The sequence below is a fragment of the Perna viridis genome, chromosome 5 (assembly GCF_037379345.1).
Source record: "Perna viridis isolate PV_CMFRI_1.1 ecotype Kerala chromosome 5, ASM3737934v1, whole genome shotgun sequence".
NCBI lineage: Eukaryota > Metazoa > Mollusca > Bivalvia > Mytilida > Mytilidae > Perna > Perna viridis.
In genome coordinates this window covers 47073046-47101032 of record NC_142449.1, presented here as the reverse complement: position 1 = coordinate 47101032, position 27987 = coordinate 47073046, and the positions used below count along the sequence as shown (strand labels likewise).

At 32.1% G+C, this 27987-nt stretch overlaps 1 protein-coding gene across 1 annotated transcript in view; it reads left to right on the top strand.

Annotated features, from left to right (window-relative positions):
- The window catches only part of LOC148617975 (C-Maf-inducing protein-like), an 80707-nt gene that overhangs the window by 42061 nt on the left and 10659 nt on the right, over positions 1–27987 (top strand). The window contains exons 6-15 of the mRNA XM_088585667.1: positions 2719–2826; positions 5223–5303; positions 9469–9572; positions 12580–12681; positions 14521–14610; positions 18039–18104; positions 19966–19992; positions 20793–20949; positions 21946–22059; positions 23690–23830. Coding sequence (XP_088441793.1) covers positions 2719–2826; positions 5223–5303; positions 9469–9572; positions 12580–12681; positions 14521–14610; positions 18039–18104; positions 19966–19992; positions 20793–20949; positions 21946–22059; positions 23690–23830 — 990 coding nt within the window. The remainder of the gene's footprint in view (positions 1–2718; positions 2827–5222; positions 5304–9468; positions 9573–12579; positions 12682–14520; positions 14611–18038; positions 18105–19965; positions 19993–20792; positions 20950–21945; positions 22060–23689; positions 23831–27987) is intronic.

Here is a 27987-nt window from a genome sequence, read left to right as displayed (position 1 = left end):
TCAATGCTTGATTTTCTGTCCTATTTGTCTTGTTCTAATGATGTAAATAACCATTTTCTCTACTTTCACTTTCATTTTGCACTCATCAAACCAACCTTTTCTGTGGAACATTTTCATGGTATTATGTTAGATTTTCTTTTAAAAAAGTATAGTGTGATGTTTGCTCTATTTTGTAAGTCATTGCTCATATCTTTTGACGAAACATCAGTTTGTAGAGAGCAAAAAGAAAATGCACTATATTTTTATAGCATCCATGTTTTGACATACACTGACTCAGGGATATGCAATGCGATACTGGTACCTATTAGTCACAAGCAGTGATTATACAAATGTTAAAGTCTTTGGTTAGACCTGACAATGGATCAAACCACAATCACCTGCCCTCAGGCATTCTACGTTAGTACAAACCCTCAAACAAATTAGAATGAGATCCTAATGTGGCAGGAAGACCATATTGTTGTAGATAACAAATTTAAATAACCAGTTAATTGACTTGGCTAAAGGAGTAATTCTTAAGCCAAATCAGTTTGTTGCTGGCTTGTCACCTAGCAGTCTAGGGTTCGATTCTTAGTTGCAAAGGTTTAATTTTTTAGTCAAATGATGCTCTCATGTTACATTTGGTGCCTAACTAAAAAACCAACGGGGTTTGTGTAGCTAGTGAGCTAGTTGATAAAAGTCATTCCTAGTAGGAACGAAAACTCTTTTGGTAGGATAAATGTGGCAGGACGGCTGACTTACATTGTATCAGGTAGTGAGAATTAAATAGATATCTAATTGACTTGCCTAAAGGATTTTAAATTCTTGAGCTGAATCGGTTTGTCGCTAACTTGTCACTTAGTGGTCTAGGGTTCAATACTTGGTGGCAGAGGTAATTGGTCATGTTAATTTTAGTAGCCTTTCCACCTATCTTGTTAATCCATTGGTTGATCAGTAACTTTCTATGAACTGTTAAGGTGACGATAGAACTTAGAAAATGGTAAGGGAATATGCTTTCACAACGTGTTAGAATTGTCTCTTTATATTTAAATTTGGCAAAATAATGAACTTGCTTGACAGTTCTAGTTATAACTTACTATTCTCACTCGTTATGAAACTCAAATTTTATATTCATGAATATTAGAATGGATCCATATTTGAACATCACTCAAATATTCTTATTTCCTACTACCTGTGGGAAGTGACATTTAGCCAAACTTTCTTGTGAATAACATTAAATTCCTCAATTTTTTGTGCATTAGTTTTTTTTTAAGACCCCAATATTGACATCAGATTGTGGTCATTTGAGAAAGTAACTAAGTCTTATTCAAGCTCCTGTTATATTGTTTTGATTTAAATTTTAAGCCTATTAAGACTGTCAGCACCTGATAATGTCTTTTCTTATATTGTTCCTGGATGCCCTTTGCTTGAAAGACACTTGTTTATGTCATTAATTACTATTTTGAAAAGATATTGAGAATCTGCAATTCTTGGCTACAGTAAGCTATAAGCTTCTTCTGTGTATTTATGTTGATTTATTCATTATGTAACTGTTGTGTTATGTGATCATACCCATCATGGGCCTTTAATTGGTTTAATAAAGATCTATCTATGATCATATATATCTGATGTTATGTTTTCTGTGAAAGCTTAGTTTTAGTAGAGAGTTCATTTTTTGTTTCTGCAAGAATGATAAAATGAATGAACAAATGCCAAGAGAAGAACTTCAATTTTATTTCAATCAAGAAAGCAATGTTTTTATATATGAAATTAGACAGTGAAATTGTTTAAAAACCTAAAAATGAAAACCTATCTAAACCAGAGACTTTTTGAAATCCCTTCATATCTTTTAAAACACCTGTATAAACTTAACACATTCTATTGTTCAAAGTAGGTTTGGTTAAGATACCTTTCACTGACATTATTGGTGAATTTTTGGGGTATTTTTAACTGTGTGTATTTTGTTTAATTGATGTTATTGTACATATTTTAGAGGAAAGGCTATATTCTTTAAAACTTGGTTCCATAGAGAAAAAGACAATGTTGAACTGATGTCTAAATTTTATTGAAAAAGTAATTATGTGACTCCAAAGAAAGTTACTAGATATAATTAAACCTAATTGAACAAGACTTCTGGCGAGTTGACATTTTAGCATTTGTAGGCTGTCGGCAGCCATTGACGTCAAAAGAAGTTCTTCAATATGAGATTAATGGCATGTCTGCCCATCTCCAGGGCTGTCAAGTTGCATGCATATTTAACTTATGTCAGTTTTTTTTTCACTGTTTGATTTCAAATTTTTGTGTGTGCAGAATATCAATTACAGATCTGTCTTTTATCTTGACAGCTCTGCAACTGATATTCTTAATTTTAAACTTGTATAAGAAATTTTGAAATGCATTGACAATAATATTGTAGATGAAAAGCATCAAAACTTCACTCTTTCTCTTACTGTATTACATTAACATGTCCATTTCATTACGACTGCAGTGATTGTGTATGAATTAAGGAACTGACAAACCTAACAGATAATTGACTTCATCCTTCTAACACATGTAACCCCCTCTAAAAAAATTGTTGAAAAAGTCCTTTGGATTCTTCTGAATACTGTTGTTTGAAATGACAAGTTACAAAAAAGAATGTCAACATCATTTTCGATAACATCAAAGTTTTAAAATTTAAAATAATTCTTATTTTTCAAGGTGAATAAGGTTTGCTGCAATTAAATTTGGCATTTTTTGCAGAATGCTGACTTCATCACAAGAGTTGCTCATGAAAACATTATTGTTGCCTTGGCACCATTACTGGAAAACAATCACCCAACGCAGGAAATCTGTGACTTCTTTAGTAAAGTAAGTATGTCACCCAATGCAGGAAATCTGTGCCTTCTTTAGCAAAGTAAGTACGTCACCCAATGCAGAAAATCTGTGACTTCTTTAGTAAAGTTAGTACTAAACCTTCACCATCACATTTTGCTCAATTTGATTCTTTTTCTGGAAGTATCATTCAAATCAGTTGTTGTGTATTTTGTCCAACGAAGCTTTCTGTATCTAAATATACATGCTGTACACATGTAAAATAATTTCACATGACTTTCCCCTGAAATATTTTTTGTGACATAGTTCACATGAAATATATGTGAATTGAACCATCACAAGAATTTCACATGAAATGTTCACATTAAATTCATGTGAAATTTATGTGGAATTTGATTATCATGGATGATATTTAGACAATATAACCAGAATGGAAATGGTGTGTATTTCAAAGAAGGGATGAAAAATGTCAGCTGAAAGCCACCCACACTGGTACAGCAAAATAGCTGCTTCTATATACGCAAGCAATATAAAAGTAAACTGAAATTGAACATGAAACAGTACATACAGATACAATATTTGCTTATGTAACTATCATCAGCTAGACACAAGTGGTTGAAATAATGAATATTAAGTTATAAACCTAGGTATTAATTTTTATAATAGGAATATGAAAACCATTTCATGAAATGTTATATATGTGTTGAGTGCTGTGATTGGAACAGTGGGAGTGATGATGATATATATGTGTTGAGTGCTGTGATGGGAACAGTGGGAGTGATGATGATATATATGTGTTGAGTGCTGTGATGGGAACAGTGGGAGTGATGATATATATATGTGTTGAGTGCTGTGATGGGAACAGTGGGAGTGATGATGATATATATGTGTTGAGTGCTGTGATGCGAACAGTGGGAGTGATGATGATATATATGTGTTGAGTGCTGTGATGGGAACAGTGGGAGTGATGATGATATATATGTGTTGAGTGCTGTGATGGGAACAGTGGGAATGATGATGATATATATGTGTTGAGTGCTGTGATGGGAACAGTGGGAGTGATGATGATATATATGTGTTGAGTGCTGTGATTGGAACAGTGGGAGTGATGATGATATATATGTGTTAAGTGCTGTGAAGGGAACAGTTATGATGATAGTTGATAGTGGTTATTTTTTATCCATGCTTTATTCATTTTACATGAAACTTCTCATAGGTTTGGTCTAATAAATGAATAAATAATAAATAAATACATGATATATCAGGTTTAACTTAGTCATGCTTCTTGGATTTTAATGCCATCATTCAGTTTTTTCATTGTTTTTTTTTTCATAGCCTCAATGCAATTTAAGAATTTTATGTGAATTTTAATGCATTATCTCATTACACCTATCATTACCTGTATAAAATCTATTTTACCATAGTTTTTGTTTTGTTCTGCAATTAGAAATTAATTGGTTCTACATTTCTTCTTAGTTATTATATTTCCTCATTTCATTGTTATGTCTGTGCTTTATTATGGACATGTAATTCCTTGAATTTAAGCTATGGAGATTATTATTCAAAGCTATTGTACCTCTGCAATGTAATATACTCTGCCTCATTATGTAAATTAATTTTGTACACAGCAAATGTTTAATATTGCTCTGTTGCCTGGAACAAAATATGGTGTGATGAATGTGTCGTTAGTTTTAAATATCAGTCTCTGTAAGAATCTGGCAGTGGGTAAAACATTGTATGAAAAAAAAACACCATTTTGAAAGTTTGAATTTACTATTTGCACCATCAGAATCAAGGAAAAAAGACAAGATTTTCCATATCATTTTAAATATTTCAAGGGCAGATAAAATTAGATTTTTCTAATATTCTATTGAAAAAAAAACCTTTACAAATCCAGTGAAGAAGTGGTCTTTTCAAAATGAGAAAGTATCCTTCAGTGAAATTATAGATCAGTTTTTCTGGTTTTCTGATTTTTCCCCATTTTGCCTGATTTTTACAAATACTTACACTTATGATGAACACACCACAACTGTTTACATATCCAAAATAACAGTAATGATGTTTTTCCATTGGTTCAATCACCATCAAAAATATTTTATAATTATAGGAAAAGTAAAATGAAAGAATCTGGTTTCAATAATTTTAGAAACAGATTAATGGCACAGTTGTCCTATTAAGATTTCAGCCGACTGTAGAAATATGCTTCTAATGAATAAAACAAATAATATTGTTGATAAATAAAAAATCAAGCCTTTAACAAGTAAACAAAATATATGAAGAACATTGAAATTTGAGGCCCCATCAACCTCACAAACCCTGACCATAAACTGAACAGGAGGCTGACCTCTCCCCAGAAAAAAAGTAAAAATATGTGTACTTCATTCATTACTTTTAATAGTAAGAATCAGCTATAATTACCATTTCTATTTCAGCACTGTAAAAACAGTCCACGGTCCAGTATTGTCATAGAATTATTTACACCAGTCGTCACAAGAATATTGAAACACAATACAGTAAGTTATCTTCCTTAGTGAAATCATAATAAATTATTTTTTTATATAGATAGCAGTGATTTACTGAATGTTCCCTGTGTAAAAAAAATTGGATATTTCACACTATTAAATAAATTCTGTAATTTCACTCGCAGACTTTCTCCTGCCAAAAAATCACAAGTCATGACATGAATTTCAATCCGCTGTTCACAAAGTTTAAACCTATGTTGGAAATTGCAGCAATAATGGAGAGAATCTATATAATAAATAGGATAATCAGTTGGTTATTGTGAATATCTGAAATATGATCACTTGTGCCAATAACAAATTCAGATTTAACCCTAGGTGTTCTTGGGCACTAGTAATCATATTTTGGTTATTCATTCTGTCCAATTAATAACCTATTATTATTGTCTAATGTTCGAATATTGGCCTAAATATGATCAATGATAAAAAACTGCCAATACAATACAAAATACAAAAGTGTGGGATATAGCCATCCAAGATGGATTTAGCCGTCCAATATGGGATGTAGCTGTCCAATACGGCTTTTACTTGTCCAACACGTCATACTGGACTGGTTAAAATCCATATTGGCCTAGCATATTAGATTAGTTAGTCAATAAAGGTAGAACTGTGTAAGGTTTTCCATAGTGGCTGAGTTATTGGTTCTCAGCTAGAAATATTGAACTTCAGCTACGCCTCAGTCCAATATGGCTAGCCTCAGACCAGTAACTTAGCCAATATGGAAAACCTCACGCAATAGTACTATATTATCCAGACTTTTACTATTTCTAGTACTACTGGTACCTATTGTGGATAGAACAGAAAAAAAGTTTCCAATTTCTCAATCATCTATTATTCTTCTATGTTCACTAAACAAATGTAGTACAGCCATTTTTTTCTCAATTTTAGCAGTTTTTGTTGACAGAATTAGCCCTGAGCAGCTGATAACAAATCCCATTAATAGCTAAGATAGCCTGCATATTTCATAAAACTATCCATAGACTAACAGTTCATTGAATGTCCATCAGTGCTTTAGTATAAATAATAATGCAGTCTGGGATTACTAGATTCCATTATGCTTTCAGGTGTTGACATCAGTTTTATGAAATACCTCAGCAAAGGTCACAATTATCTGGTCTATCAGTGCTTTAGTTTCATTAACTTTGCATATTTAATTCTTCAAAAAGTTAAGATTGTTTCTAATGACATCTTTCCTCATAAAAGTTCCAACTAATTATAGAAAATTGAAATTGCAAATTGAACTAAAAAATTTTATAATAAAAACTGAACTTTATGCTTTCAATCTAATGGAAAGTAGCTCTGATACATAATTTTTTGTATGTCTGTGCCTAGAAATGAAGTTTTTTTTTACATTAGTTCATGAGAACATTTAAGTTGTAGCTTAAGAACTTTATGTGCCAGTGACACTTCAACTTCTGGTAACTGTGGTAAAAGCTTCTTGGTGATATCAATAGGGGCATCAGTCTATGAACTTAATTTTTTTCTAGTTTCTTCAAAATTTAAAATAGCATCTGATGCATACCTCCTACAAAATCCATGATTTTTATATAAAAAGATATTTCTTTTACACAAAAAAAGACTGTCAAAGGAGGGGAATCTCCTTCATGAATTGTTCCAAATATAAACAGATATGCTTATGCCAAATAAACTTCCAACAAGTAAAATGTTCGGCAGAGATGTCATAGTTATTAAATTACCGACATATGGTACAAGTGATATAAGAAGACACTTCATACTAGCGGGCATACTAGGTATGAACAATAACCAAAAAATTTGACAAAAAATCAGACAAATAAATAATTTACCTTTGATTCAGGAATTGTATATAATCATCTTTTTTGCTAGGTAATTAATTTTCTACATTTTATTGCCCATTCATTTTATTTACATAAGTTTTTATCACCAGCAATGCATCAAAATATATAAAAAATTGATGATACAACATGATATTTTTTTTGTTTGATGTATTGAAATTGATAGTTGCTTTAGGCTTTATACTGGATCTTCTTTTGTATCAATGGTACTTTTTAAAAATTACATGGGAACTTTTTTTGGGGGTTATGTCTGTAGAATTGAAAGAAAGCCATCTGCAATGTACTTTTATTCATGTTTCATGATTTTTACAAATACTTGCAGCGAGTAAAATATTTAACTTCATGGAATAGAATTGGTCTTCCCTTGATTGAATGATTGTTACCTGTAGTTATGTGGACAATTGACAAGGTGTATAAACTTTCTGTCATTCCATAGACATTTAATCTGTGTCTGATAGAAAGTTTAAATCTATTGTTAACTGTCCAGTAAACCAAATAAAACAGGTTACTCTATCAAAGGTCGATGAAGTTAACTATGATACTGGCTGTAATCATGTAATTGGTCGTTAGACTAGAAATGAAGGGAACAGTGGGAGTGGGAGACAGTAAAGAGTTGGAAAATATGAGGGAATAGTGTATTTTAGGGTAGGGGTAATAAAGTGTTGAATTCTGGGTAGATGGGGAACATTATATATTATTTGGATCATCACAGGGGATGTGGGCTGTCAGCATTCTATGTTCCCTGAACCTTAGGTGAAGGGTATATGAGACCATATTCCTTTTGAATATCCCGAATAAAAATTAAATTCTACAGGAGTGTTTCAAATAATTTTTTTTACCTGTTTTAGTTTCCTTAATTGATCTGTTCAGATCATAGTCAGATATGCAAGTCATTTGTGATGGTACACATCATGAAAAAATTATTTATGAATACAATATGACTTTTCTTGAATTCCACACCTTATTCAAAAAGATATTGAATTCCTGCATAGTTATGATTAAATACTTATTTTAACTCCAGTTTCATAAAAGCAATTCATTTCCTGATCTGCTTCCATATCCCCAGATCTACCATGGGGATATTATAAATTCTGTAGATATAGAGATTTATTTCACCTAAAGTACCTAGTATGTCGTAAGGTGTACAGGGTACTTCAGGTTTCAAAAATCTCTATGGATTTGAACATATGTAACAAACTTATCCTCAATATTAGTCCAATTAAATCTAGTTTACACTCATAGGACCAAAATGAGGCAATGTCAAAGTGATTTTTTTTTTTTTTTTTTTTTTTTTTGCATTATTTTGTTAGTATTGCAAATTTGAGATAATCAATTAATCAAGTAGTTGTTTTTATTCAATGTAGGGATGTACTTGTACCTTTTGTAGAATCCTACAGCTACTTTAAATACTGGATTTTGAGAATTTTATGACTTAGCACCTGCGTATGGTGTTTTCATATCACAACTCATACGTTATGCCAGAGCTTGCTGTAACTATGCAGACTTTTTGAAAAGCGCTAGAGTACTTACAATTAGGCGTCTTGAACAGGGTTATGTTGCTACAAGATTGAAGTAATCACTACAGAAGTTTTATGGTGTATCCATCTGAACCATGAAAACTGATTTGTTCAATATCATAGTTTTCCTTTCTGCTTTCATGTACCCTGGGCTTGACTTTTTTGCTCACAGTTTTTAGTGGAGTCTGAGTTGCTCATTTACTTTTGTTACTTTGTATGTATGATTTTAGTTACTTTATGTTCTTTGTTGTGTGTGTCTGTTTTCCATGTCTGGTCTTTGTCCCTGGATTACATTTGGTTAGAATGGTGGTTCTATTGATTACTCTTTGACTTAGACACCATTTTGGCTCAACTAAATGACACCCCGTAAGTTAATTTGCATATATTGGGGATAACTATGCTTACACATAGAGACAAAGAGTAATGGGAGATTCAGTAAAGGTCTTTTGAAATTTCATTTCTGGTGTTGCCAGAAATATTGCAAGCATTTTTCTAAACAAGAGACATGAATCTCCTGATATATTTGAAATGGACATTGTGTTAGTACTAGATAGCATGTGATGTTCCACTGTGAAGTGGTTACTTAAACCAAGATAAATGGCCTTGCAAATGTGTACTCCGAGACAATCAATCAACACCCTACAAAAATTTACTAGTGCAGGGATAAGCTGATCAATCAAATTATAGCATCACCTGGCAGACACTCCAGTAGAAGATATGCTTGTACCTAACTGAAGTTGTACCAAAGCAGTTTTAAATTAAAGGTATAATTATTTTGAAAAAGATGAACCTATGCCTTATATCCTAATAGTTATTAATGTTTTCCAGGATTTTGGAAAGTTTCCAAGAATGAGAGGTTTTGTCCAGGAATACATACTCGCCTTGAACTGTCAAAATGATGGATTCAATGTGGTGCAGAATTTTATCCGATGGTAATGTCTAGATCTCTTGCTCAAACCTTATATAGTTTTCTTAAATACAATTATGATTTTTTTCCCAAACATTACATAATCTTCATAAACACTATTATACAATGTATATTTCTTTCCCAAACCTTTTATAATCTTCATAAAAACATTATCTTATATCATAATATAGATGATGATCCTTAAGTATTTATAGAAGTAAAATACTTCTTCAAATTTTTACTTGTTTGCCCGTAATATTTATGGCTAACCCTTATTTCTACATGGTAGATGTCAGTGCTCCAGTTTTGCAGTTGGATTTTTTTTACAAAAGGTTTGGTTAACTTAATAATGCAATGAAATGAAATCTTAAATTGTACTTCGTATTCTAAAATGGAATGTGAAGACGTGAATATAATTATAATTAAACCTTTCTTGTATAAGGTGTAATTAGAAAAAAAATATTAACTCTTGTGCTGAGTATGCATGAAATTCAACTCTTTCTGCGTGTTCATTAAATCGTTGTGTTTGTGTTTGTGGCATTTGTGATCTTATTTTTGATATTATTGCTCAACAACCTTAATTTTTGTAAATACCAAATAAAGAGATAATTTTCTGTCATTGACACTTTACTATAACCTTTTTGCTTGTTTAATTGTAACTTTTCATAAGAAATAGGCAAAATGTAATAACAATTTGAAAGGCAGCCCATCTGGTGTGTTTTTGTTAACCCTATGTTTCAATAACTGCCTGATACTGGCACTGATTAGCTGTTGATGACTACGTGATCTTTGATATGTTTACATACATGATAATCACCTTATCAAAAATGTAGAATGTGACATAATGATTGGTGAAATTCTTCCACAACTAATATTGCACTGGAACCTGTATAGCCTAAACTCTCATATGGACTAGAAATTTTGTATGATTGATTGGATAGAGTGTTGGATTATACACAGCCGAAAACTTAAAATTATAAAATTGAGCATATTTTTCAGTTTACATATGATTATCATATGTTTCAATTTACATATGATTATCATATGTTTCAGTTTACATACGATTATTATATGATTCAGTTTTTTAGGGCCCACTATGATTCCATATTTATATTTGATTCCATACTTCTTCCATACATTGCTGAAAATATTTTTATTGAACATGAATGTGGCATAAAGAAAATCAGAAAATTTTTAGTTAGTAAGCTTTTCTCAAATCCATTTCATATAAGTATGACTTAGTTGCCATGATGGGGCCCACAGACATGGATTCCATCTCAATGATTTCTAGTTAATATTTATCGTATATTTCAGCCTACATATGATTATCCTATGAACATATGTTTTCCACCAACATATGATAATCATATGTTTGAACTCGATATTTACATAATCAATTTATATCATTATTATATGTATTGAGCAGTATATGATAATCGTATGCACTTGAATATGTACAAAATTTGATTATCATTGAAATTAAAAAAAAGATAATAAAAACTACGAAGTTAGATCTGTATTCTGAAGTACACAGGTGCTGGATCAGACAGGTTTTGATGTGAAATTTCTATTTGGTTTTTATCTGCATTTTACTTCTCCTGAAATGAGGATAAGGTGACTCACTCATGTTGTGATGCAAATTAATTTTGTAGAAAAAAAATAATGGGGATAACATGAAATGAGACATTTTAACAGGAAAATTGGACTTATAACATCCTGTTTTTTTATAATTGTTATGTTGACAATTGTCAATATCACTTGAAGTCTCTAGGACCCTTTACATAGATAGGATTCTTTAGATTGTCTGAATTAGTCAGTACATTTTCTTCTTTTTTCCATTATTCTATAGATAAGCAGTGTAATAAATTAAAAAAAATTAACAATCTAGTGAAATGGAAATAATCAGAAAACACATTGATCTTACAGTATGATTTCACTCAAGGGAGCTTTCTTTATTTGAAAAGACCTCTACTTGATCTCTGCAGCACTGGTTTCACTCAGAAATTTTCAGTAGAATGTTAGGAAAATGAGGTTTTTGACAAAGTTATCTGCCCTTGAAATGTTCATTTTCCGTGCATTTTAATGTTATTTTAACTCAGTTTACCAGCATGATATGGAGAATTTTGTTTGGTTGATTCTGATGGTTGAAAAGGTCAAATTAAACTTTCAAAATTGTGTTTTTTTCCCATATCATGTTTCACTCACTGCCAGATTCTTACAGATACTGACACGTAAAGACAAATCACACTTATGTTTATGTGCATTGTTTGGCGATGTTGAGGTTGATTTGTGACCTTGCTTTTTGCACGAAATTTGGATTTAATCTCCTTCCACCATTGAAGCAATATAACATTATGTTGGAGAAAAGGAACTAAAATGCACTAGGAAAGATTGATAGCCAGTGCTGCCCGATACTTTTTGTGCAGTCATTTTTTTTGGCGAGGATCATGTTGGTGAACACTGTTCTTAAAATGTAGAATACGAGAATTACTGAAGTTGTTGAATTCATGAAAACTAAAGATAAGATTTTCCATATAATAACAAAGAAACTGCAAATGCATATCCATTTGCTGGAGTAAAAAAGATGAAATAATTTCTCATATGTACATGCACATAAAGCACCTAATTTCCCCAAACAAATTGATTGTGGTCATTTGCAATAGAAAATAATGTACAAATAAAAAAAAAAAAAAACGAAAATGATGCAGCATAAGTGTAGACACAAAACATATAGCCTTACATTTTACAAAAACGAGGCCAGAGGCTGTCCTGAGGTATTTAAAATATTATAGAGTGGTCATGTTTCTAATAATTCCAAAGGGTGATCAATAAATTTTTCCTCCTTTTTGCAAGCAAGTTTGTTTTCTTACATGTACCTTATCCAAATAAGACGGGAGACAGGGCTCACCCATTGGTAAAATTGTATATATCATAGATGTGTCACTAATTATTACAGGGATTCTTACAAATACTTGGGACAAAAACTTGATTTCGTTGTCAAGCAAACTAACTGTCTATGTTTATAATTACAGCATGCATGGTCCAGCCATAGTTTGTCCACATCCACGAGTGTTACCCAACTTAGTGGCTGTATGCCTTGCAGCTGTCTACAGCTCGTTTGAGGATAAAAAAATGTAAGTCTGTCTGTCTGTGTATTTCAATTATCTAGTCAAGTGATAATTTGCATAGAGAAGTTAAAACTGAGTAATAACTGGACCTTGGAATGTGAGTCTATAGACTTAAGAAGTTTTATTTCTGGTGATGGACTACCCTGTAGTAGTTGTATGAAAACTAAAGCTATGAATCACTTCCTCAAGAAAACAAAATTTGAATCTTTTTGAACCTTGTTAGTTAAATAGTGTAATAAATAATTGAGCTGACCCATCTTTACTCAATATAGAATTTCTAAATTTGGCAAATAAAGTCTTCATTCATCTATTTTTATGAATATACAAATGTGTTTAGTTTTATTTTAGAATATGTGTTGTGCCACAGTTTTGTTTATTGTTGAATTTTCTTTTTTTAGATATTATCTATTCTACTTTGATATTTAACTCCAGTAAAGCTATGTGTATGTACCAGTGAATGTACTCAGTCTGATCATTTTATGAAGAATAAAGAAGTGCATTAAAAAAAATTAACAAAACATCATCGAAGTTACAACTAATGAATAAAATAATATAGAATTCCAAAACAAATACTGAGCTAAACTAGACTTAAAATTATTCAATTTAGATATTAATCACTTTTTAATTAAATTAACTTTATATTATGTAAACTGTTTTTGTTGATAAAAAATAATGACATCAATTGATTTCCAATGTTGTTGTTTTATATGTCACATACAAATTGTCCCTAAAGAGTTATACTCTAAATGACTTGTAGGAAGACATGCATACAAGGCTCAGTGTATTGATTTATCTTGGTTAATAGTAATTAAGTTAATAGCAGAGTACACTACAGGAAATGAGAATTTTACATTTTCCACTAGTTCACAGTGGACATGTTTAAGAAAATACAGCGATTTTTGTTTTACGAGATTTCTGAATAAAATGAAAATCTGTCTAAATCAGACACATTCTTACTTCTATGGTATCAGATCAAATGCTTTTATAAGTTATGTAAACCCAACAACTGTCTGAATAAGACACATTCTTGCTTTTATGACATCAGATCAAATGCTTGTAAAACCTGTGTAAACTTCACAACTGTCTGAACGAAACAAAAATTTAGTCAGGAAAAGGAGAACTTCTGTTTAAGCTTCAGTGATGTTGCATGGATTTTACAAGTTATCTTAATGTTTAAATCATTTTCTTTGCCTCTTTAAGATGTTAAATATTGTATGTAACCATTACATGTTTTCTGAAAAAGAATTGAGAATTCCTTGATTTCCTCTTATCTTGTAATAAGACCAGTCTAATCACTTAAAACTTATTAAAGATTTTGAGGAAAAAAACTGAATACAAAAAAAGAAAATAACAATTTTTACAATTTTGTTAAATCAAGCCTAGAATTATTCAAAATGTTACACAACAAATGTCAACATTTCCTGATGAAAGTTGAAAGGCAAAATCCAGTCAGTCAAGTAAACATAACTTGTATAGAAAATTTCAGTACTTTTACCTAAAATGTACTGAATATACTTGCTAGAATTCCCCTGTCATTGCTATTTAACCATCTGAAGTGTTTTGGAATACAGGTTCAGCTGTATCTAATATAAAGAAGTCTTATTGGACTAGGAAAGCATTATTTGAATGCACTTGTTGTTTCACCTGGCCTGTAGACAGGGAGATATATAAGTACATTTAAATTGCCCCCTTCAAAAACTAAAAAAAAAAAAAAAATTTCAGTTAGTTTAGATATCATCAAAAGTTCTGCCTCTGAAGTATTAAAAGTTTCAGTTATTTATGTTACAACCTGGTTGCTTTCGAAATTCATGAATATTGATGAACTTTTTATTTTACCTTTTTCAGAGCCATGCAGAACAATACACTGAGTGCATCATTTGATCAGCAAGAATGGGAAAAACGTCTGATACTTTATGTCGGCATGTTGACCACAATGTAAGTTATACTATTCAGAACTTTCTAGCTTTCATTATCCCTAATGGTTGCTAAGTTGGGGTATATAAAGATAGGGGTTTTGTCCTTCTGCCCTTACTTCCTTACATCTGTTTTTTCTTCCGGCCTTACTTAAACAGTTACACAGATAGTGACCCTTATCATATAGGTTATCCCTCCTACACTACCTGATTGAATTTAATGAAACTTTCACAGTTGTGCCTCCAGAAATTGTAAATGAGAAGGCTCATATTTTACTTGAAAAAAATAATGAAAAAAAAATTTGCTATAGCTTGTAAGCATGTTAAAAATGTAAACCTATGTAAGGCTTCAGTTAAATTAAGCAGCCACGCCAAGTTAAGTTGCAGGAAAAACTGTAATGAAAAAATTAACGTCAAATGATCAGAATAAAAGATGGATGAATCCTATGATAACAGTATACCTCCTGCAAAGTGTACATGTACCTGCAAAACTAAACATAACACCTGGATATATTAGCTGGAGATAGTGTTGGTTACAAATTTTAAGATTGTTGAATGCTATGGTTGTTTTGTATATATTTCTGACAATTTTCATTAGTTTGTGTAATACTTGTAGGTTTCAGAGAGCTTTGCACTCGTATTTATTTCCTGATTGAAGTGTACTTAGCCCAAATGTATATTCAGGGTGACCTTGTGTACAGGCAACGTTTACATCTGATATTTCCTTGTGTTTACAAAATGAAAAAATGAAACACTCCAAGGAAGGTTTTCTTTGAAGAGCTTATGAAAGTTTATTTAAGTTAAATTGTTCACAGCTGGTAATAATTAACACATGAATCTATATATGTATGTTGTGTGAAAAGGAGAACATGGTTAAATCATGATGAAACCCAATCATGGGATGGAGTAAAGTTGAAGAAGTAATGATTGATTTTATGGTATATAGTTATCATTGTGTCTGTCTGTCTGTTCTTCCATTTGTCTTCTTCACAACTTTTTCTAAGTTTTCAATTTCCAACTAATGCAACATCAACTTCCAATTTGATAGTTTTGTTTACTTTTGGTCACTTAGTAACAGGAGGTATCCTTGTGCTTTGGCAAATTTTTTTCTAGTTGATGATGCAATGTAAAATCCAGAATTGTAATCTACACGTAATATGTGATTGACCGACACTACCCACCTCTCCCTTTTTCCAGTGGCAATCAAAATGTGTCGACCCCATTGTCCTTGTGTCCCATCCCATTTTTCACTCATCATCATTTCATGTTCATTGTATCATCCATTTCATGTTCAACGCCTGAATATAGCTGAAACATTGCTGCTTAGGCATTAAATCCCAACAATCAATCAATCAATCAATTTAAATGTTGAATTTGACGCATAGTCACACCAAAAAGACCTTAGTGATGCATATTGCCTTATCAATAGGACTTGATTAGTCACTCCTATCATTTGTGTATCTAAGAAGATGTCTCATTGTCATTTTGGAAATATTCTACCCTTGATGCAATTTATTGTTTTGACTAGGTACTTGCTAGCATAGGGATCAATGTAGAAAAAATGTTTGTAAACTTCAAGATCCCACCAGGTTCCAACTAATCCCACATTTTGACTTGAACTTTGATTCAGCAACTCTTTTGATATTATGGCAGCAAGCATTCTTTTCAATAAATTCTCTCAATGACATGTCTTGTTACAGTTGTTGTCAATAGTACACAATAAAGCCGTATGTTAACAGTGACTTATCTGATGTATTGGTTGCTGGATGTACATGTACTTGAAGACCTTTAATTCAACAATGTTTTGTACTTTTAAAAGTAATCAACTCTCATGTATTTCCTGATGATTTAAACAAAGCAGGATTGAATTCACTGATTGCTGTCATCAGATAATACTTTCAATAAACTAAGAACAAAAGTGTTTTTTTTTTTTTTCAATAATCTTGGGGGAATGTTTTTTCACAAAATAATGATATGATCTTGTATATAGGACTTATAAAACTTATGAAACTCTGAGTGCAGATAGTTAAATGAAGAACGAAATATGGAAGGTTTCAGTCCCCTGCCATATTAGGTTATATAACCATCAGCTGGCTGATTTTCAGAAAACCTTATTTCACACAAACTTTAGGACTAAAATTGTGAGAAAATGAATTGAAAAGTGTGTTATTATTTTTACCCTTTTTCCACCTCCTCCATAAATGCTTTCATCCTGTGCTAGTGTCAAAGTGCCTGATATTGTATAAAGCATAGTCTTTGACTGTTAGTTTTGGAAAGGCACCCCTGATATGTACTGAAACTCATTAATATATTTTTCAGTATGTTACCATGGCTATTGGATTTTATCACAAAAATCACTAAATTACTGATAAATAACTTAAAACTCCACACTATGAGTTAGTAAAGTATGTACTTTTTACCAAAAAAAAAAACACTAGAAACTTCTGTGTGGACTGCCTCAAAACAGCTTTATTTCAACAAAATGAGACCAAATTTTCAGATGTGACCTAACCGTATAGTACTACGTTGTAGCATTATCAGTATATCAGTTTGGAGCACAGGAAAAAAAATGTGGTTATAAAATGGTATCATGCTGCATTGTCATTGTTATTGTCTTGAATAATAAGTGTATGTATATTTTTTCCACAGTGGCCAGATTTTAAATGGGGAGGGTTGTGATCATGCCAAACTGGGCCACTTTTTTTGCACCTGTCCCATTCGCAAATGAAGAATTTTGGACCTCTGTATGTCTTGTTTTGTTTATGATACTTGAGTATATAGGGACAAATCATTGGTTGTACCTATTTATAATGATGTTTTGGGGCCAGCTGCAGCCTGCCCTATGGTGTAAGGATTTCCTAGTTGTTCACTGAAGACCAGTGGCTGGCCTTGGGCTGACATTTTCATCCAAGCGGGGTTGTTGTCTCTTTTACATATTCACCATACCTATTCTCATTATATATTTATGAAATTGTACCACAAAGTGCCAGGCCACTTAAATATTGATTTTTTTCAGGTCATGACTTGAACTATTTAGGAGTTAGGAGCCAAAAGGGCCCACTTTAGTTCTAGTCAAATTATTATCTTGTGTAAAATGTTTAATTATGGTACAATCTATATTCAGAGCTATATCAAGCTTGAATGATGTACAGGGTTAAACCTCTGTTACAGTCTGTAATCATATCAAGCTGACCCTGCCAAAGCATTTTAATGTTTTGAAGGTAAATTGTTTATTGTTGAAAAAAATGACAAATTTTTGTGATGCCAGAATACTTACTTTCAATAAGAATTAGATTAAGTTTGAACAAAATAATGGTATGCTGAAAGAAACATTGTGCTCATACTTTAATTTATAGGTACCAGTCTACTGTAAATGATACTTGTATCAAGTCAAAGTTTAATTAAAAAATATGTGTTGTTTGCAATTACTTAGTGCTTTTGTTTTTGCAGGTCATCATATGAAGATTGGCGGCATATTCTTGGAAGCTTACTTCAGCCTATTCCTTTTCCAAATGAGTAAGTTAAACAGTGCATTGCATAATTTGGATAAAAACTGATATATCAAGATTGCATGTTATGTCAGTCTTGGGTTGTTTTGCACAAAACAATAATATTTACAATATTTTATAAAATGCAAATTTTACATGACAAATGTGCCATGGTGGTTTTTATTTCAAATAATCTGTAGAATTTAAAGAACGTGCTTATAGGACATGGAAGAAAGCTGTTGTGGTGACAATACCTGGCAAATAAGGTAAAAATGAAATTACTAAACACTAATCCATAATCAACTCAAGTCCAAAATAAATCTGGAACAAATAGATATTACACGACTGGAGCAGCTGGTACCACAATGGTCCTGATTTGGTACAGGCATTTCAAACAAAATGGTGGGTTAAATTTGTTTTACAGTGCACTAAACCTCCCTCTTCCATAGGGGCGTGAATATACCATTGGTGATTAAATAGCATTTGCATGCTATTGTGTCATAATTGGTTAATCAACAGTCACATCAGCAGAAAAAACTGTTTACAAAATACATTTCTCATTATTTTAGAAGAAATTGAGTATTTTTCAACCAAGGCCTGATTTCTAAAAAAATAATTTGATAGAGACCTTTTGAGATGCATTTTCTCATACTCCTTATTCAAGAGTCTGTTACGCAGATATTTATGGCATTTAAGGAAATCAGAGTAGTTAGTACTTGCTCTAGCGTAACAAATCAATTGTGAAATATAAACACCATATGCAGGAGATGACGGTATATTGCTGCATAGGTAAGGAAAATTTATGATATTAAAGTTAAAGTCATCTCATTTATCATATATGTTAGTGCTAAGATGACCACTGTTGCCAAATTTAAGATGTAGGTCCAAATAAGATGCAGAACAAGCTGTTTCTGTAGTCTCCTTTATTTCGAGCACTGGTGGATATATTGAAGGTAACCATTTACCAAAAGATGGGTAGTTGATGGACAATACATCATCAATATATCTGTATGTAAAGTTAAAAGATTTAGCATCTTTTATATTTTTATTCTTTATGACATTCTGAAGTCTTGTGTGAATACAGACACAAATCAACTAGGAGAAGAGCACAGTTAGTGCCCATTGGAATGCCAACTTGTTTTTGAAAAGTAGCTCTTCCAAATGTGACAAATATGTTATCAGTGAGGAAATCTAGCATATCCCAAACCTATTTTTCTGTGTAGCACCCTTTGCTGTTCTGTGATGTTTTAGAAAAATATGTGGATTTGTAACCAGAAACAACATAATTTTTTGAAACAGCAAAAGAATCACAAATAAGTCTTTTTGAACGAGACCTCAATTTATCATCTGGCAATGTAGTGTAAAGAGTTGAGAAGTCAAAATTTTGGAGAGAACTAATTTCTGAAAAGCTGCAAGATTTTAGGTTTGAAGTAAATACTAAGGCACATTTATTTGAAGTTTTTTTATTTTTCTGTGAATGACTGTTTTTCACCAAGATAGATACACTACTAAGACAAGGTCATATGCAGTTATTATATTTTGTAGTAAGAGTAATCAAGGGTACCAAGGTTATATCGGTAATCAAAAGAATGTAATCCAGGGACAAAGACCAGACGTGGAAAACAGACACACACAACAAAGAACACAAAGTAACTAAAATCATACATACAATGTAACAAAAGCAAATGAGCAACTCGGACTCCACTAGTAAATCATTTTAACTGATGTTAAAGATGTCAAAAATTCAATTTCTTATACATGTAGGAGAATATTTTCCCTTTTTGCATTGTAATGCAGTTGTAAATTCTTATACTCATGGAGGAAATTGTTCAAAAGAGTTTAGTTTTAGAATCAATTATTATTTTAATAACTTGTCTTTTTTTTTGCAGCGCAATTGTTGATGAGATTTTCACATCGTAAGTAATGTCCTTTTTACTTTAATAAAACCATGTTGCAATTTTATTGATATAAAAACTTAGGATGTATTTATTCAAAACAAAATTTGAAACCTGCTGAATGAATTTGAATTTTATGAATATTTTATATTTTATATGATCCAGGTGAATGATTCAGGCTCCTGGGAGCCTCTAGTTATGATTATCCTTTTATTTCATATATGATACCAGATCAAATGTATTCATATTTGTATTAAACGGATTGTTGCTATTTATAGGTTATAGGTGATGGTTAATGATCTAAGCATTGATCTCTATAGTATAGTTGTAGCCAATTAGCTCATGGTATAAAAGACATTCTAAAAAGAGGATAGGCCCAGCATGTTGAAAACTACAACGCATATAGAAAATTAATCAGGTTTTGATCAATTTCCTGAAGTGATTGCTCATAAATGGGACTGGTTCTTTTTTTTATGGCCTTGAATTCATGAGTTTTGTTTATTATCAAAAGAATGTAATCCAGGGACAAAGACCAGACTTGGAAAAACAGACATACACAACAAAGAACACAAAATAACCCAAATAATACCTGCAAAGTAACAAAAGTAAATGAGCAAATGGGAGCATGAACCAGGTGCACAGGTAGGGTAAGGGTCCTAAGTTAACAAATTGTGTAGGCTTACCATCTTCTGCGTAATTCTCTTAGGTAAACCTCTACATTAATGTTTCCAAATTATCTCCCTTTTTCACAGAAATTATGATTTTATGTTCTTTATTTGTGTAATGAAAAATTACCAAGATTTTTTTTTTTTTTTTCTCAGAAAAATGAAAGATGTAATGAGAAACATCGCTGGAGATGAACATTGTGATGTTCACTCTACGATCTTAGGTATCAGAGAGGGTAAGGAGGGCTGGTTCCACCTCTATATTCCTGGAAGTATTGGCTGTGATGACGAAGGTGACCTTTGGGGTGTTATGGTATGTGCTTCCTTTCTGTTGTGTGTGATTACTATTTGGTATTCATTCATTTCAGAAGAAGTATACTCAAATCTCCTCGTTTGTCTGTCTGTTAATTTTTTTAGTTTGTTTGTACATGTTTTGTAAGTATAACTTCTCCTTAACTACTTCATGGATTATCATGAAATCTTAAGGATGAAAAACATTTGAATTATTTATGTCAATAAGGGGAGATTATCCAACTTAAGTTTGACATACTTTTAATTACAGGTCATTTGAAACATTGAGGGTGTATTTTATTTGCGAGCTGGCTTTTAGTGTTTCAGTATTTGTTTGACTGGAAAAAAATATGCTATTGTATTATGGTGCTGTGTTGGTTTTGGTGCAAAAACTTGAATTTACAAAATTGTATAACAAGATTCCAAACCACTAAAGAATGCCTGGTAGTGACCTTAACCTTTTAAATTAGGGGCCAAAAAGAGACCAAAAACAAGCATTTCATAAAATTTAACTATGTTACTCTAATAAAAGCATAAGAATGTCTATGATGTCATAATATTATATACCACAATGGTCATATTGGGGTTGATTTTATGTGTTTAGAGTAGAACATTTTAGAAATTAAGTGCCAAAAAAAGGGAGCCAGAAACAGGTATTTTCCTTATGTCCAGACAATAATGTGACCACTAGTGAATGGATCTCTTTGAAATTGCATTACGAGGTGCCATACCTCTAAAGGGAGACTCGGATTATCAACTGTTTAAAGTTTGACCTTTGCCATCATATCAAGTGGTACCTTGTGAAGCATTTTTTTTTCAGTGTAACTGGGAAATCATATAAAAAAGATGACTAAGTAACACTTGAAATACTAATTAATTATTTTGTCCCACATCTTGCAAAGGAAAATGGTAATCATGATGTTTGTCCGTTCATCTATATGTACTATGTAGTGTTGGCAGTTTAAAGCCCAGGTCTGTTGAATAGATCTGTATAGACTGTATATGTTATTGCTTCCAGTTGAAGACATTGATACGATGTTGTGGGAGAAGGAAAAAGTTCCTTTTGGCTCTAGTCAAAATGTTGGGGCCTGTCATGTTGTTGGCATTACGGGAAAATGAGGCTGCTATGGAGGTATGTACCAAGTAAAAGATAAAACCTTACAAATCTTGTTATGTGACTTAGTTATTCAAAAGAATCATTTAGTTCAGGTATGAAGCTCCCATGTAGAATTCATTTAATTGTCCATAGTACATTTATACTATGAAAGTACTATTGTTCCTTGGGTAACAATTTTTGTGGTTTTCATAGGTTTAGTAAACCACGAAATTTTCCATTAGTTTGTATGTTAGAGTTGTCAAATCCACAAATTCAAGAATCTATGAACTGATAATTCTCCCTAAACCACAAAAATTGATACCAAATGAGAAGGAACTTTTCCATTAGTTTGTATGATAGAGCTGTCAAATCCATGAATTTAAGAATCTACGAAGTGATAATTTTTCTCTAAACCACGAAAATTGGTACCCATGAATTAAAAGTACTTTTACAGTATGTAGTCCACAGAAATCCCTTCATGATAACATTACCTATGTTTCTATATTTGATTTAATAAAGAAACAAAAAATAGTTATTTCAGGTTATATTATTAACTTAGTATCCTGTCTTGTGAAAAAAAAAAACAGGTTTTTTTCTTGGATGTTTTCATGGTACGGTGAAACTTATCCAAACCGGCTACCACTGGGACAAGAAAAAAAAAGGGGGGTTGCCGGTTTTGTGAAAAATAGCAATGCATTCTAAGATTCTGTTTCCATTAATGTGTTCTATAACCCTACACCTTGTAAACTTTTGGCTTTTTATTACATTTCAAAGCTTGCATCATTTGTAAATGCTTTTATTTTACAAACGGTACTGCTGACAAAAAAATGTTCACGGTTTTGAAAGAATGTGTATTAAAGAACAAATGGCTATTGATGGTAATTAATTATTTGTATTGTTTTCATAAACTACCTATCAACAAAGTCTAATAATTTCAACCCTATGTTGTTTTGACTTGGGTACAGGTCACATTAATTGACAGTTAAAAGATAATAAAGATTATACTGTTAAATGACCCCTGGTTGCCTGACGTGTATACACACCAATTAACCTCCAACCAGTGACAAAATGTAATGTCTGGATTAAATTTGTTGTTTAAACGACTGTCCCCTTCAATAATCATTTGTCCACGGATGAAATGCAATTACGTAATCATTTACAGTTTTGTTGACACATTTATTACAGGAGAACAATAACCAGGCGGCTGGAATTGAGAGGTTATTTTTATTTGAAATATGTAACTAAAACTGTGAAAAACCGGCCGATATGGTTTTAGGGGGTGGCCGGTCTATTGAAGACAAAACACACAGGGTTTAAGGTATATTGGTTGGGACTTTTGAAAACAGCCGGTTTGAAGGGAAGACCTGTTTTCTGAGGGTCCGGCTTTGAGAAGTTTCACTGTAGTATATTTATTTTACAAGTTCATACTGGATAAGGGGTTGCAGGTAATTGGATTCCATTTACAGAATGTCTATAGATTGAAATGAAGCACTTTCCTTAACACGCACACACAAAAAGTTGAATCTGTTTACCTACTGAATGGCCTCAGAAGATCTTAACAAACACCTTTTCAATCTTTAAAAACATTATTTTAAATCTTACCGACTTTATTAACAGGGCTGACTTGCATGATTAATATGTATTCTCATAATATTACATATTTTAGGTTTTATGTGCAATGTTAGAAATGGATGTGGTAGAAAATAATGACATGAAAATGCAGATTGTCACCACTCTACAGAGTACCAGTACAGGGAAGAGACTGTATGCTCAGCTCTGTGACAGACAGATTGCTCTCAGGGAACTGGTAAGTTGGGTACCAGAATTTCTCTCAGGGGCTATTAAGTTGGGTACTAGATTTTGAAATTGAGTAATAGGGCACACTGGCTAATATTCAATAGTGATTTTGTTACTCTTTTCAAAATTGCCCCTTCCGATTGGATATGGGAAGAAAATAAACCCATTCGGACCACAAAAAGAAAAGCCTGGGAAAACTGCTTTCTGGTTATTTTGCATCATTTTCAGATATTTATGCTATGGGAAACAGCTTGTATTTTTTTGCTAGGGAAAACAGCTTGTATTTTTGCTCGGGAAAACAGCTTGTATTTTTTGCTAGGAGAAACAACTTGTATTTTGAGGTAACATCATTGTAACGATGTCACTGTAAGATCTAAGAAAACATGTGGTTATCAATATGTTTTTTTAGAATACTTTTTTATTGTTCTAATGGAGGTTAGCTTTAACAGTCATCAAAGTAGTCTTTTTACATGTTTTATCTTAACCCCTTGATTCGTTAATTCATGATCTTACATAGTATTTTCATGTTAAGAGTGTACTCTTATATTTTCTGAGTGAAGAGATGTCAGTAAATGTAATGTCCATGCTTGAAAGACACCTGGATACAACCCATATATTTTCAATATTCCAGCAATACGGAAGTTCATTTTTACTATTGCTGTGGTAAGATCATTAGCAATCAGGAATCAAATAGAGCTGTTAACTATACTGGTAGACAGTTATTTCAGATAGATAAATGAATTACAAGATTTACAGCACATGTCAGTATCACAAAAGGTCCACATGAGAAATCTAGACTCTTTATATTGGAAGAATAATCATGACTTGGAAATTATTGTAAAGTACTTTTATTCCATTGTGTAGTTATTGTTGAATACATTTGGTTTCATGGATTTGAAATCTTTGTCTATTGTTCCCAGCATGGTTGAGGGATCTGTCCAATTTCAGAACAGTCTGGCCACTATTACTATCTATAGGTGCCACAAACTGCCAAACCAAATATTACTAACGATGCAGGCTGGTATCCAGATATTTTAGAAAGGGGCCCCATATGGGAATTATATACTTATGTTTTGCATTGTTTGTAAAAAATTGACAAAATTTTCCTACAAAATGATGAATGCTCTTACCCCTAGAATTCCTCATTGGATTTGCTACTGAAATGTAATGTTGCAATTATAGAAAAAGAATCCATTGTCTAAATAATTAATGCAAGTTGTCTTCTGCACTTGAGTATCGAATAGCCTAACATATTCATGCTTAAAACAAAGTCTTTTTATTTCAGTCTATAGTTGTTAGTGCCTTTGTAAAGACGGACTTTCAAATGACTACTGAAATCAAATTCCATTGTAAGAAAGTTTGAATACAAATTTTCTCCAAATATTCCAATTTTGGGATTCCAGGGCAACTTGAAGTTAATTAAGGAACACATACACATATTATTTGAAAAACTGTAATGAGGACACTGAAGGTCGTACATTTGTATCATATAATGAATGTCATTAAACGTAAAATGTCAGTCCTTTTGTATAATAATGGTTCTGTTTGTAAATGGAAATGAATCTGGCGTGTGATATCTTAATTGTATGACATAAGGACAGATACAAATCAATATCAGTAATTATGTCATCCCCCATATAATTTATTACCATAAGTAATTACGATCGATTGATCTGTGAATTCTAGATAATAATTGATAGGCAAAGCCTGCCACTAAGTATGAAGAACAGTTAAAAGCTTAAGTTTGTCCCTAGTGTATATATAATGACAAGTATTTATAAAAAACAGGCAGTGGTTGTAGAAAAAAGAAGATTAATCATCTGTTTTTTATTGTATTGACTTATGCTATTTGGATATGTACGACTTTGTTAAAACTTCTATAGAGGGCAATAAAAGTTTATTGTTTATTATGAGTCACTATGGTAAGGGGAGTCCTTGTTCTTTTGTTGTTTGTCTGATGAACAGTCCCTCCCACGTTTTTACTTCGATTAAGGGTAATAACAAAACTACCAAGTTGAAACAACCACAATGGTCCTGACTTAATACAGGCATACAGGCAAATAGTGACTTAAAACAGGTTTTATAACGTGTTCAACTTGCTATTTTCATTATAGTTAAATGTTTCAATATTTTGTCATTAGAAATGACTGATAAAGCGATTGTAGTGCAATTTAATGCCTATAAAATACTAGAATTATTCATGGGATAATGCTTCTGGCTTTAAAACATTATTTGATTTGTTTTTTAACAGATGTAATCCTATTGATAAATGTCATGTTATTGAACAAGTTATGAAACATAAGTGTTGAAAAGATGTCAGGCTTTTAACTAGTATTAATATATTTCCGATGCATTAGCATCTCATATTTGGATGTATTATTCATTATCAAGTTCTGAATCTGACTTCTAATTGAGGGACAAAATGGCATTAATCCCTATAAAAGTGACTTCTATGCAATGCATAGAAAACAAAAAAAGAAAGTAAAATGTAAAAAAAGCTGTATTCCTGACGGAAATGAAATTTTAATGAAATAGCTCTGGAGTGCACATGAATATCATAATTTATCTTTCTTTGAAAATATAAAAATCCATGTTTGAAAATAATTCAAAACATGAATGATTGTGTGTTATTGTGTCCTGTTTGATTGGATTATACAGGAACACAGGTTCAGAATCATTTGAAGCTGTCCTGATTAAACTTCAAAACATAAGTGGTTCAGATAGACCTCTGTTAATTACATTAAGATGGTCAAACAGTGTATTACATCAAAGAATTGTTAGGCTTAAACCCTGTCACATGTTTTTGCACCTGTCTAAAGTCAAGAATTTTCTGGCCTCTGTATGTATTGTTTTATTTTCACTTTCAGTTTATTTTTATGTTTCTGGAGTATACAGGGCTGTACCTGTGTATAATGATGTTTTGGGGCCAGTTGCAGCCTCCCCAGTAATGTGTGGGTTCCTTGTCGTTCATTGAAGACTCATGGGTGGGTGGCCTTGGGTTGACATTTTCATCTCTGTAGGGTTGTTGTCTCTTTGATATACTCACCATATCTACTCTGTGTTATAAGTGTTATAATAAATCATCAAAGAATTGTTAGGCTTTAGTTAATATTACAGTGAAACTTGGCTGAACTGAACCCTGAATTATATCAAAACCTGTCTAACAAGCCTCAAACCCTGAATCATTGCAAAACATGTCTAATCAGCTTCAAACCCTGAATCATCACAAAAACTGTCTAATGAGCCTCAAACCCTGAATCATCACAAAACCAGTCTAACAAGCCTCAAACCCTGAACCGTCGCAAAACCAGAACCCTGAATTATCCCAAAACCTGTCTAACGAACTTCAAACCCTGAACCATCGCAAAACCTGTCTAACGATCCCAAAACCCTGAATTATCCCAAAAACTGTTTAACAAAACCAGAACCTTGAATTACACCAACGCCTGTACAAAACCAGAATCCTGAATTATCCCAAAAACTGTTTAACAAAACCAGAACCTTGAATTACACCAACGCCTGTACAAAACCAGAATCCTGAATTATCCCAAAAACTGTTTAACAAAACCAGAACCTTGAATTACACCAACGCCTGTACAAAACCAGAATGCTGAATTATCCCAAAAACTGTTTAACAAAACCAGAACCTTGAATTACACCAACGCCTGTACAAAACCAGAATCCTGAATTATCCCAAACCTATAAACAAAACTAGAAGCCTTGCAGTAAGTGTATAAGCCTGTTTATATGATTTATATACCTCTGACATTTATTTTAGACCAGAATTACTGAAAAGGTAAACTGTCATGATGTTTGATCAGTCAAAAGTCAAAATCTAGAAATGCTTTAATGATTTGTGTTACATGAGTGAACATTAGTGTACATGCACTTGGCTAGCTTGGTTGTCTCAGACTAATCAATAATGGTCGTTCCTGGAAGAATATATAATTTATGCACTTTTACATCAATTTTGTTTTTAATATTTCTCCATGCTCCATTGTCCATCAGATAAGAGAACAAACATGACTGTGTATAGTACTGAATTAATTTTAATTCCTGGAAATTAATTTTCCAGTTAACATTTCATAACCTTGGACATATATTCTTTAGTATTCTTTTAAAGTTTAATTTCTATTATTTTTAGAAGTCTAGATGAAAAACTGATAG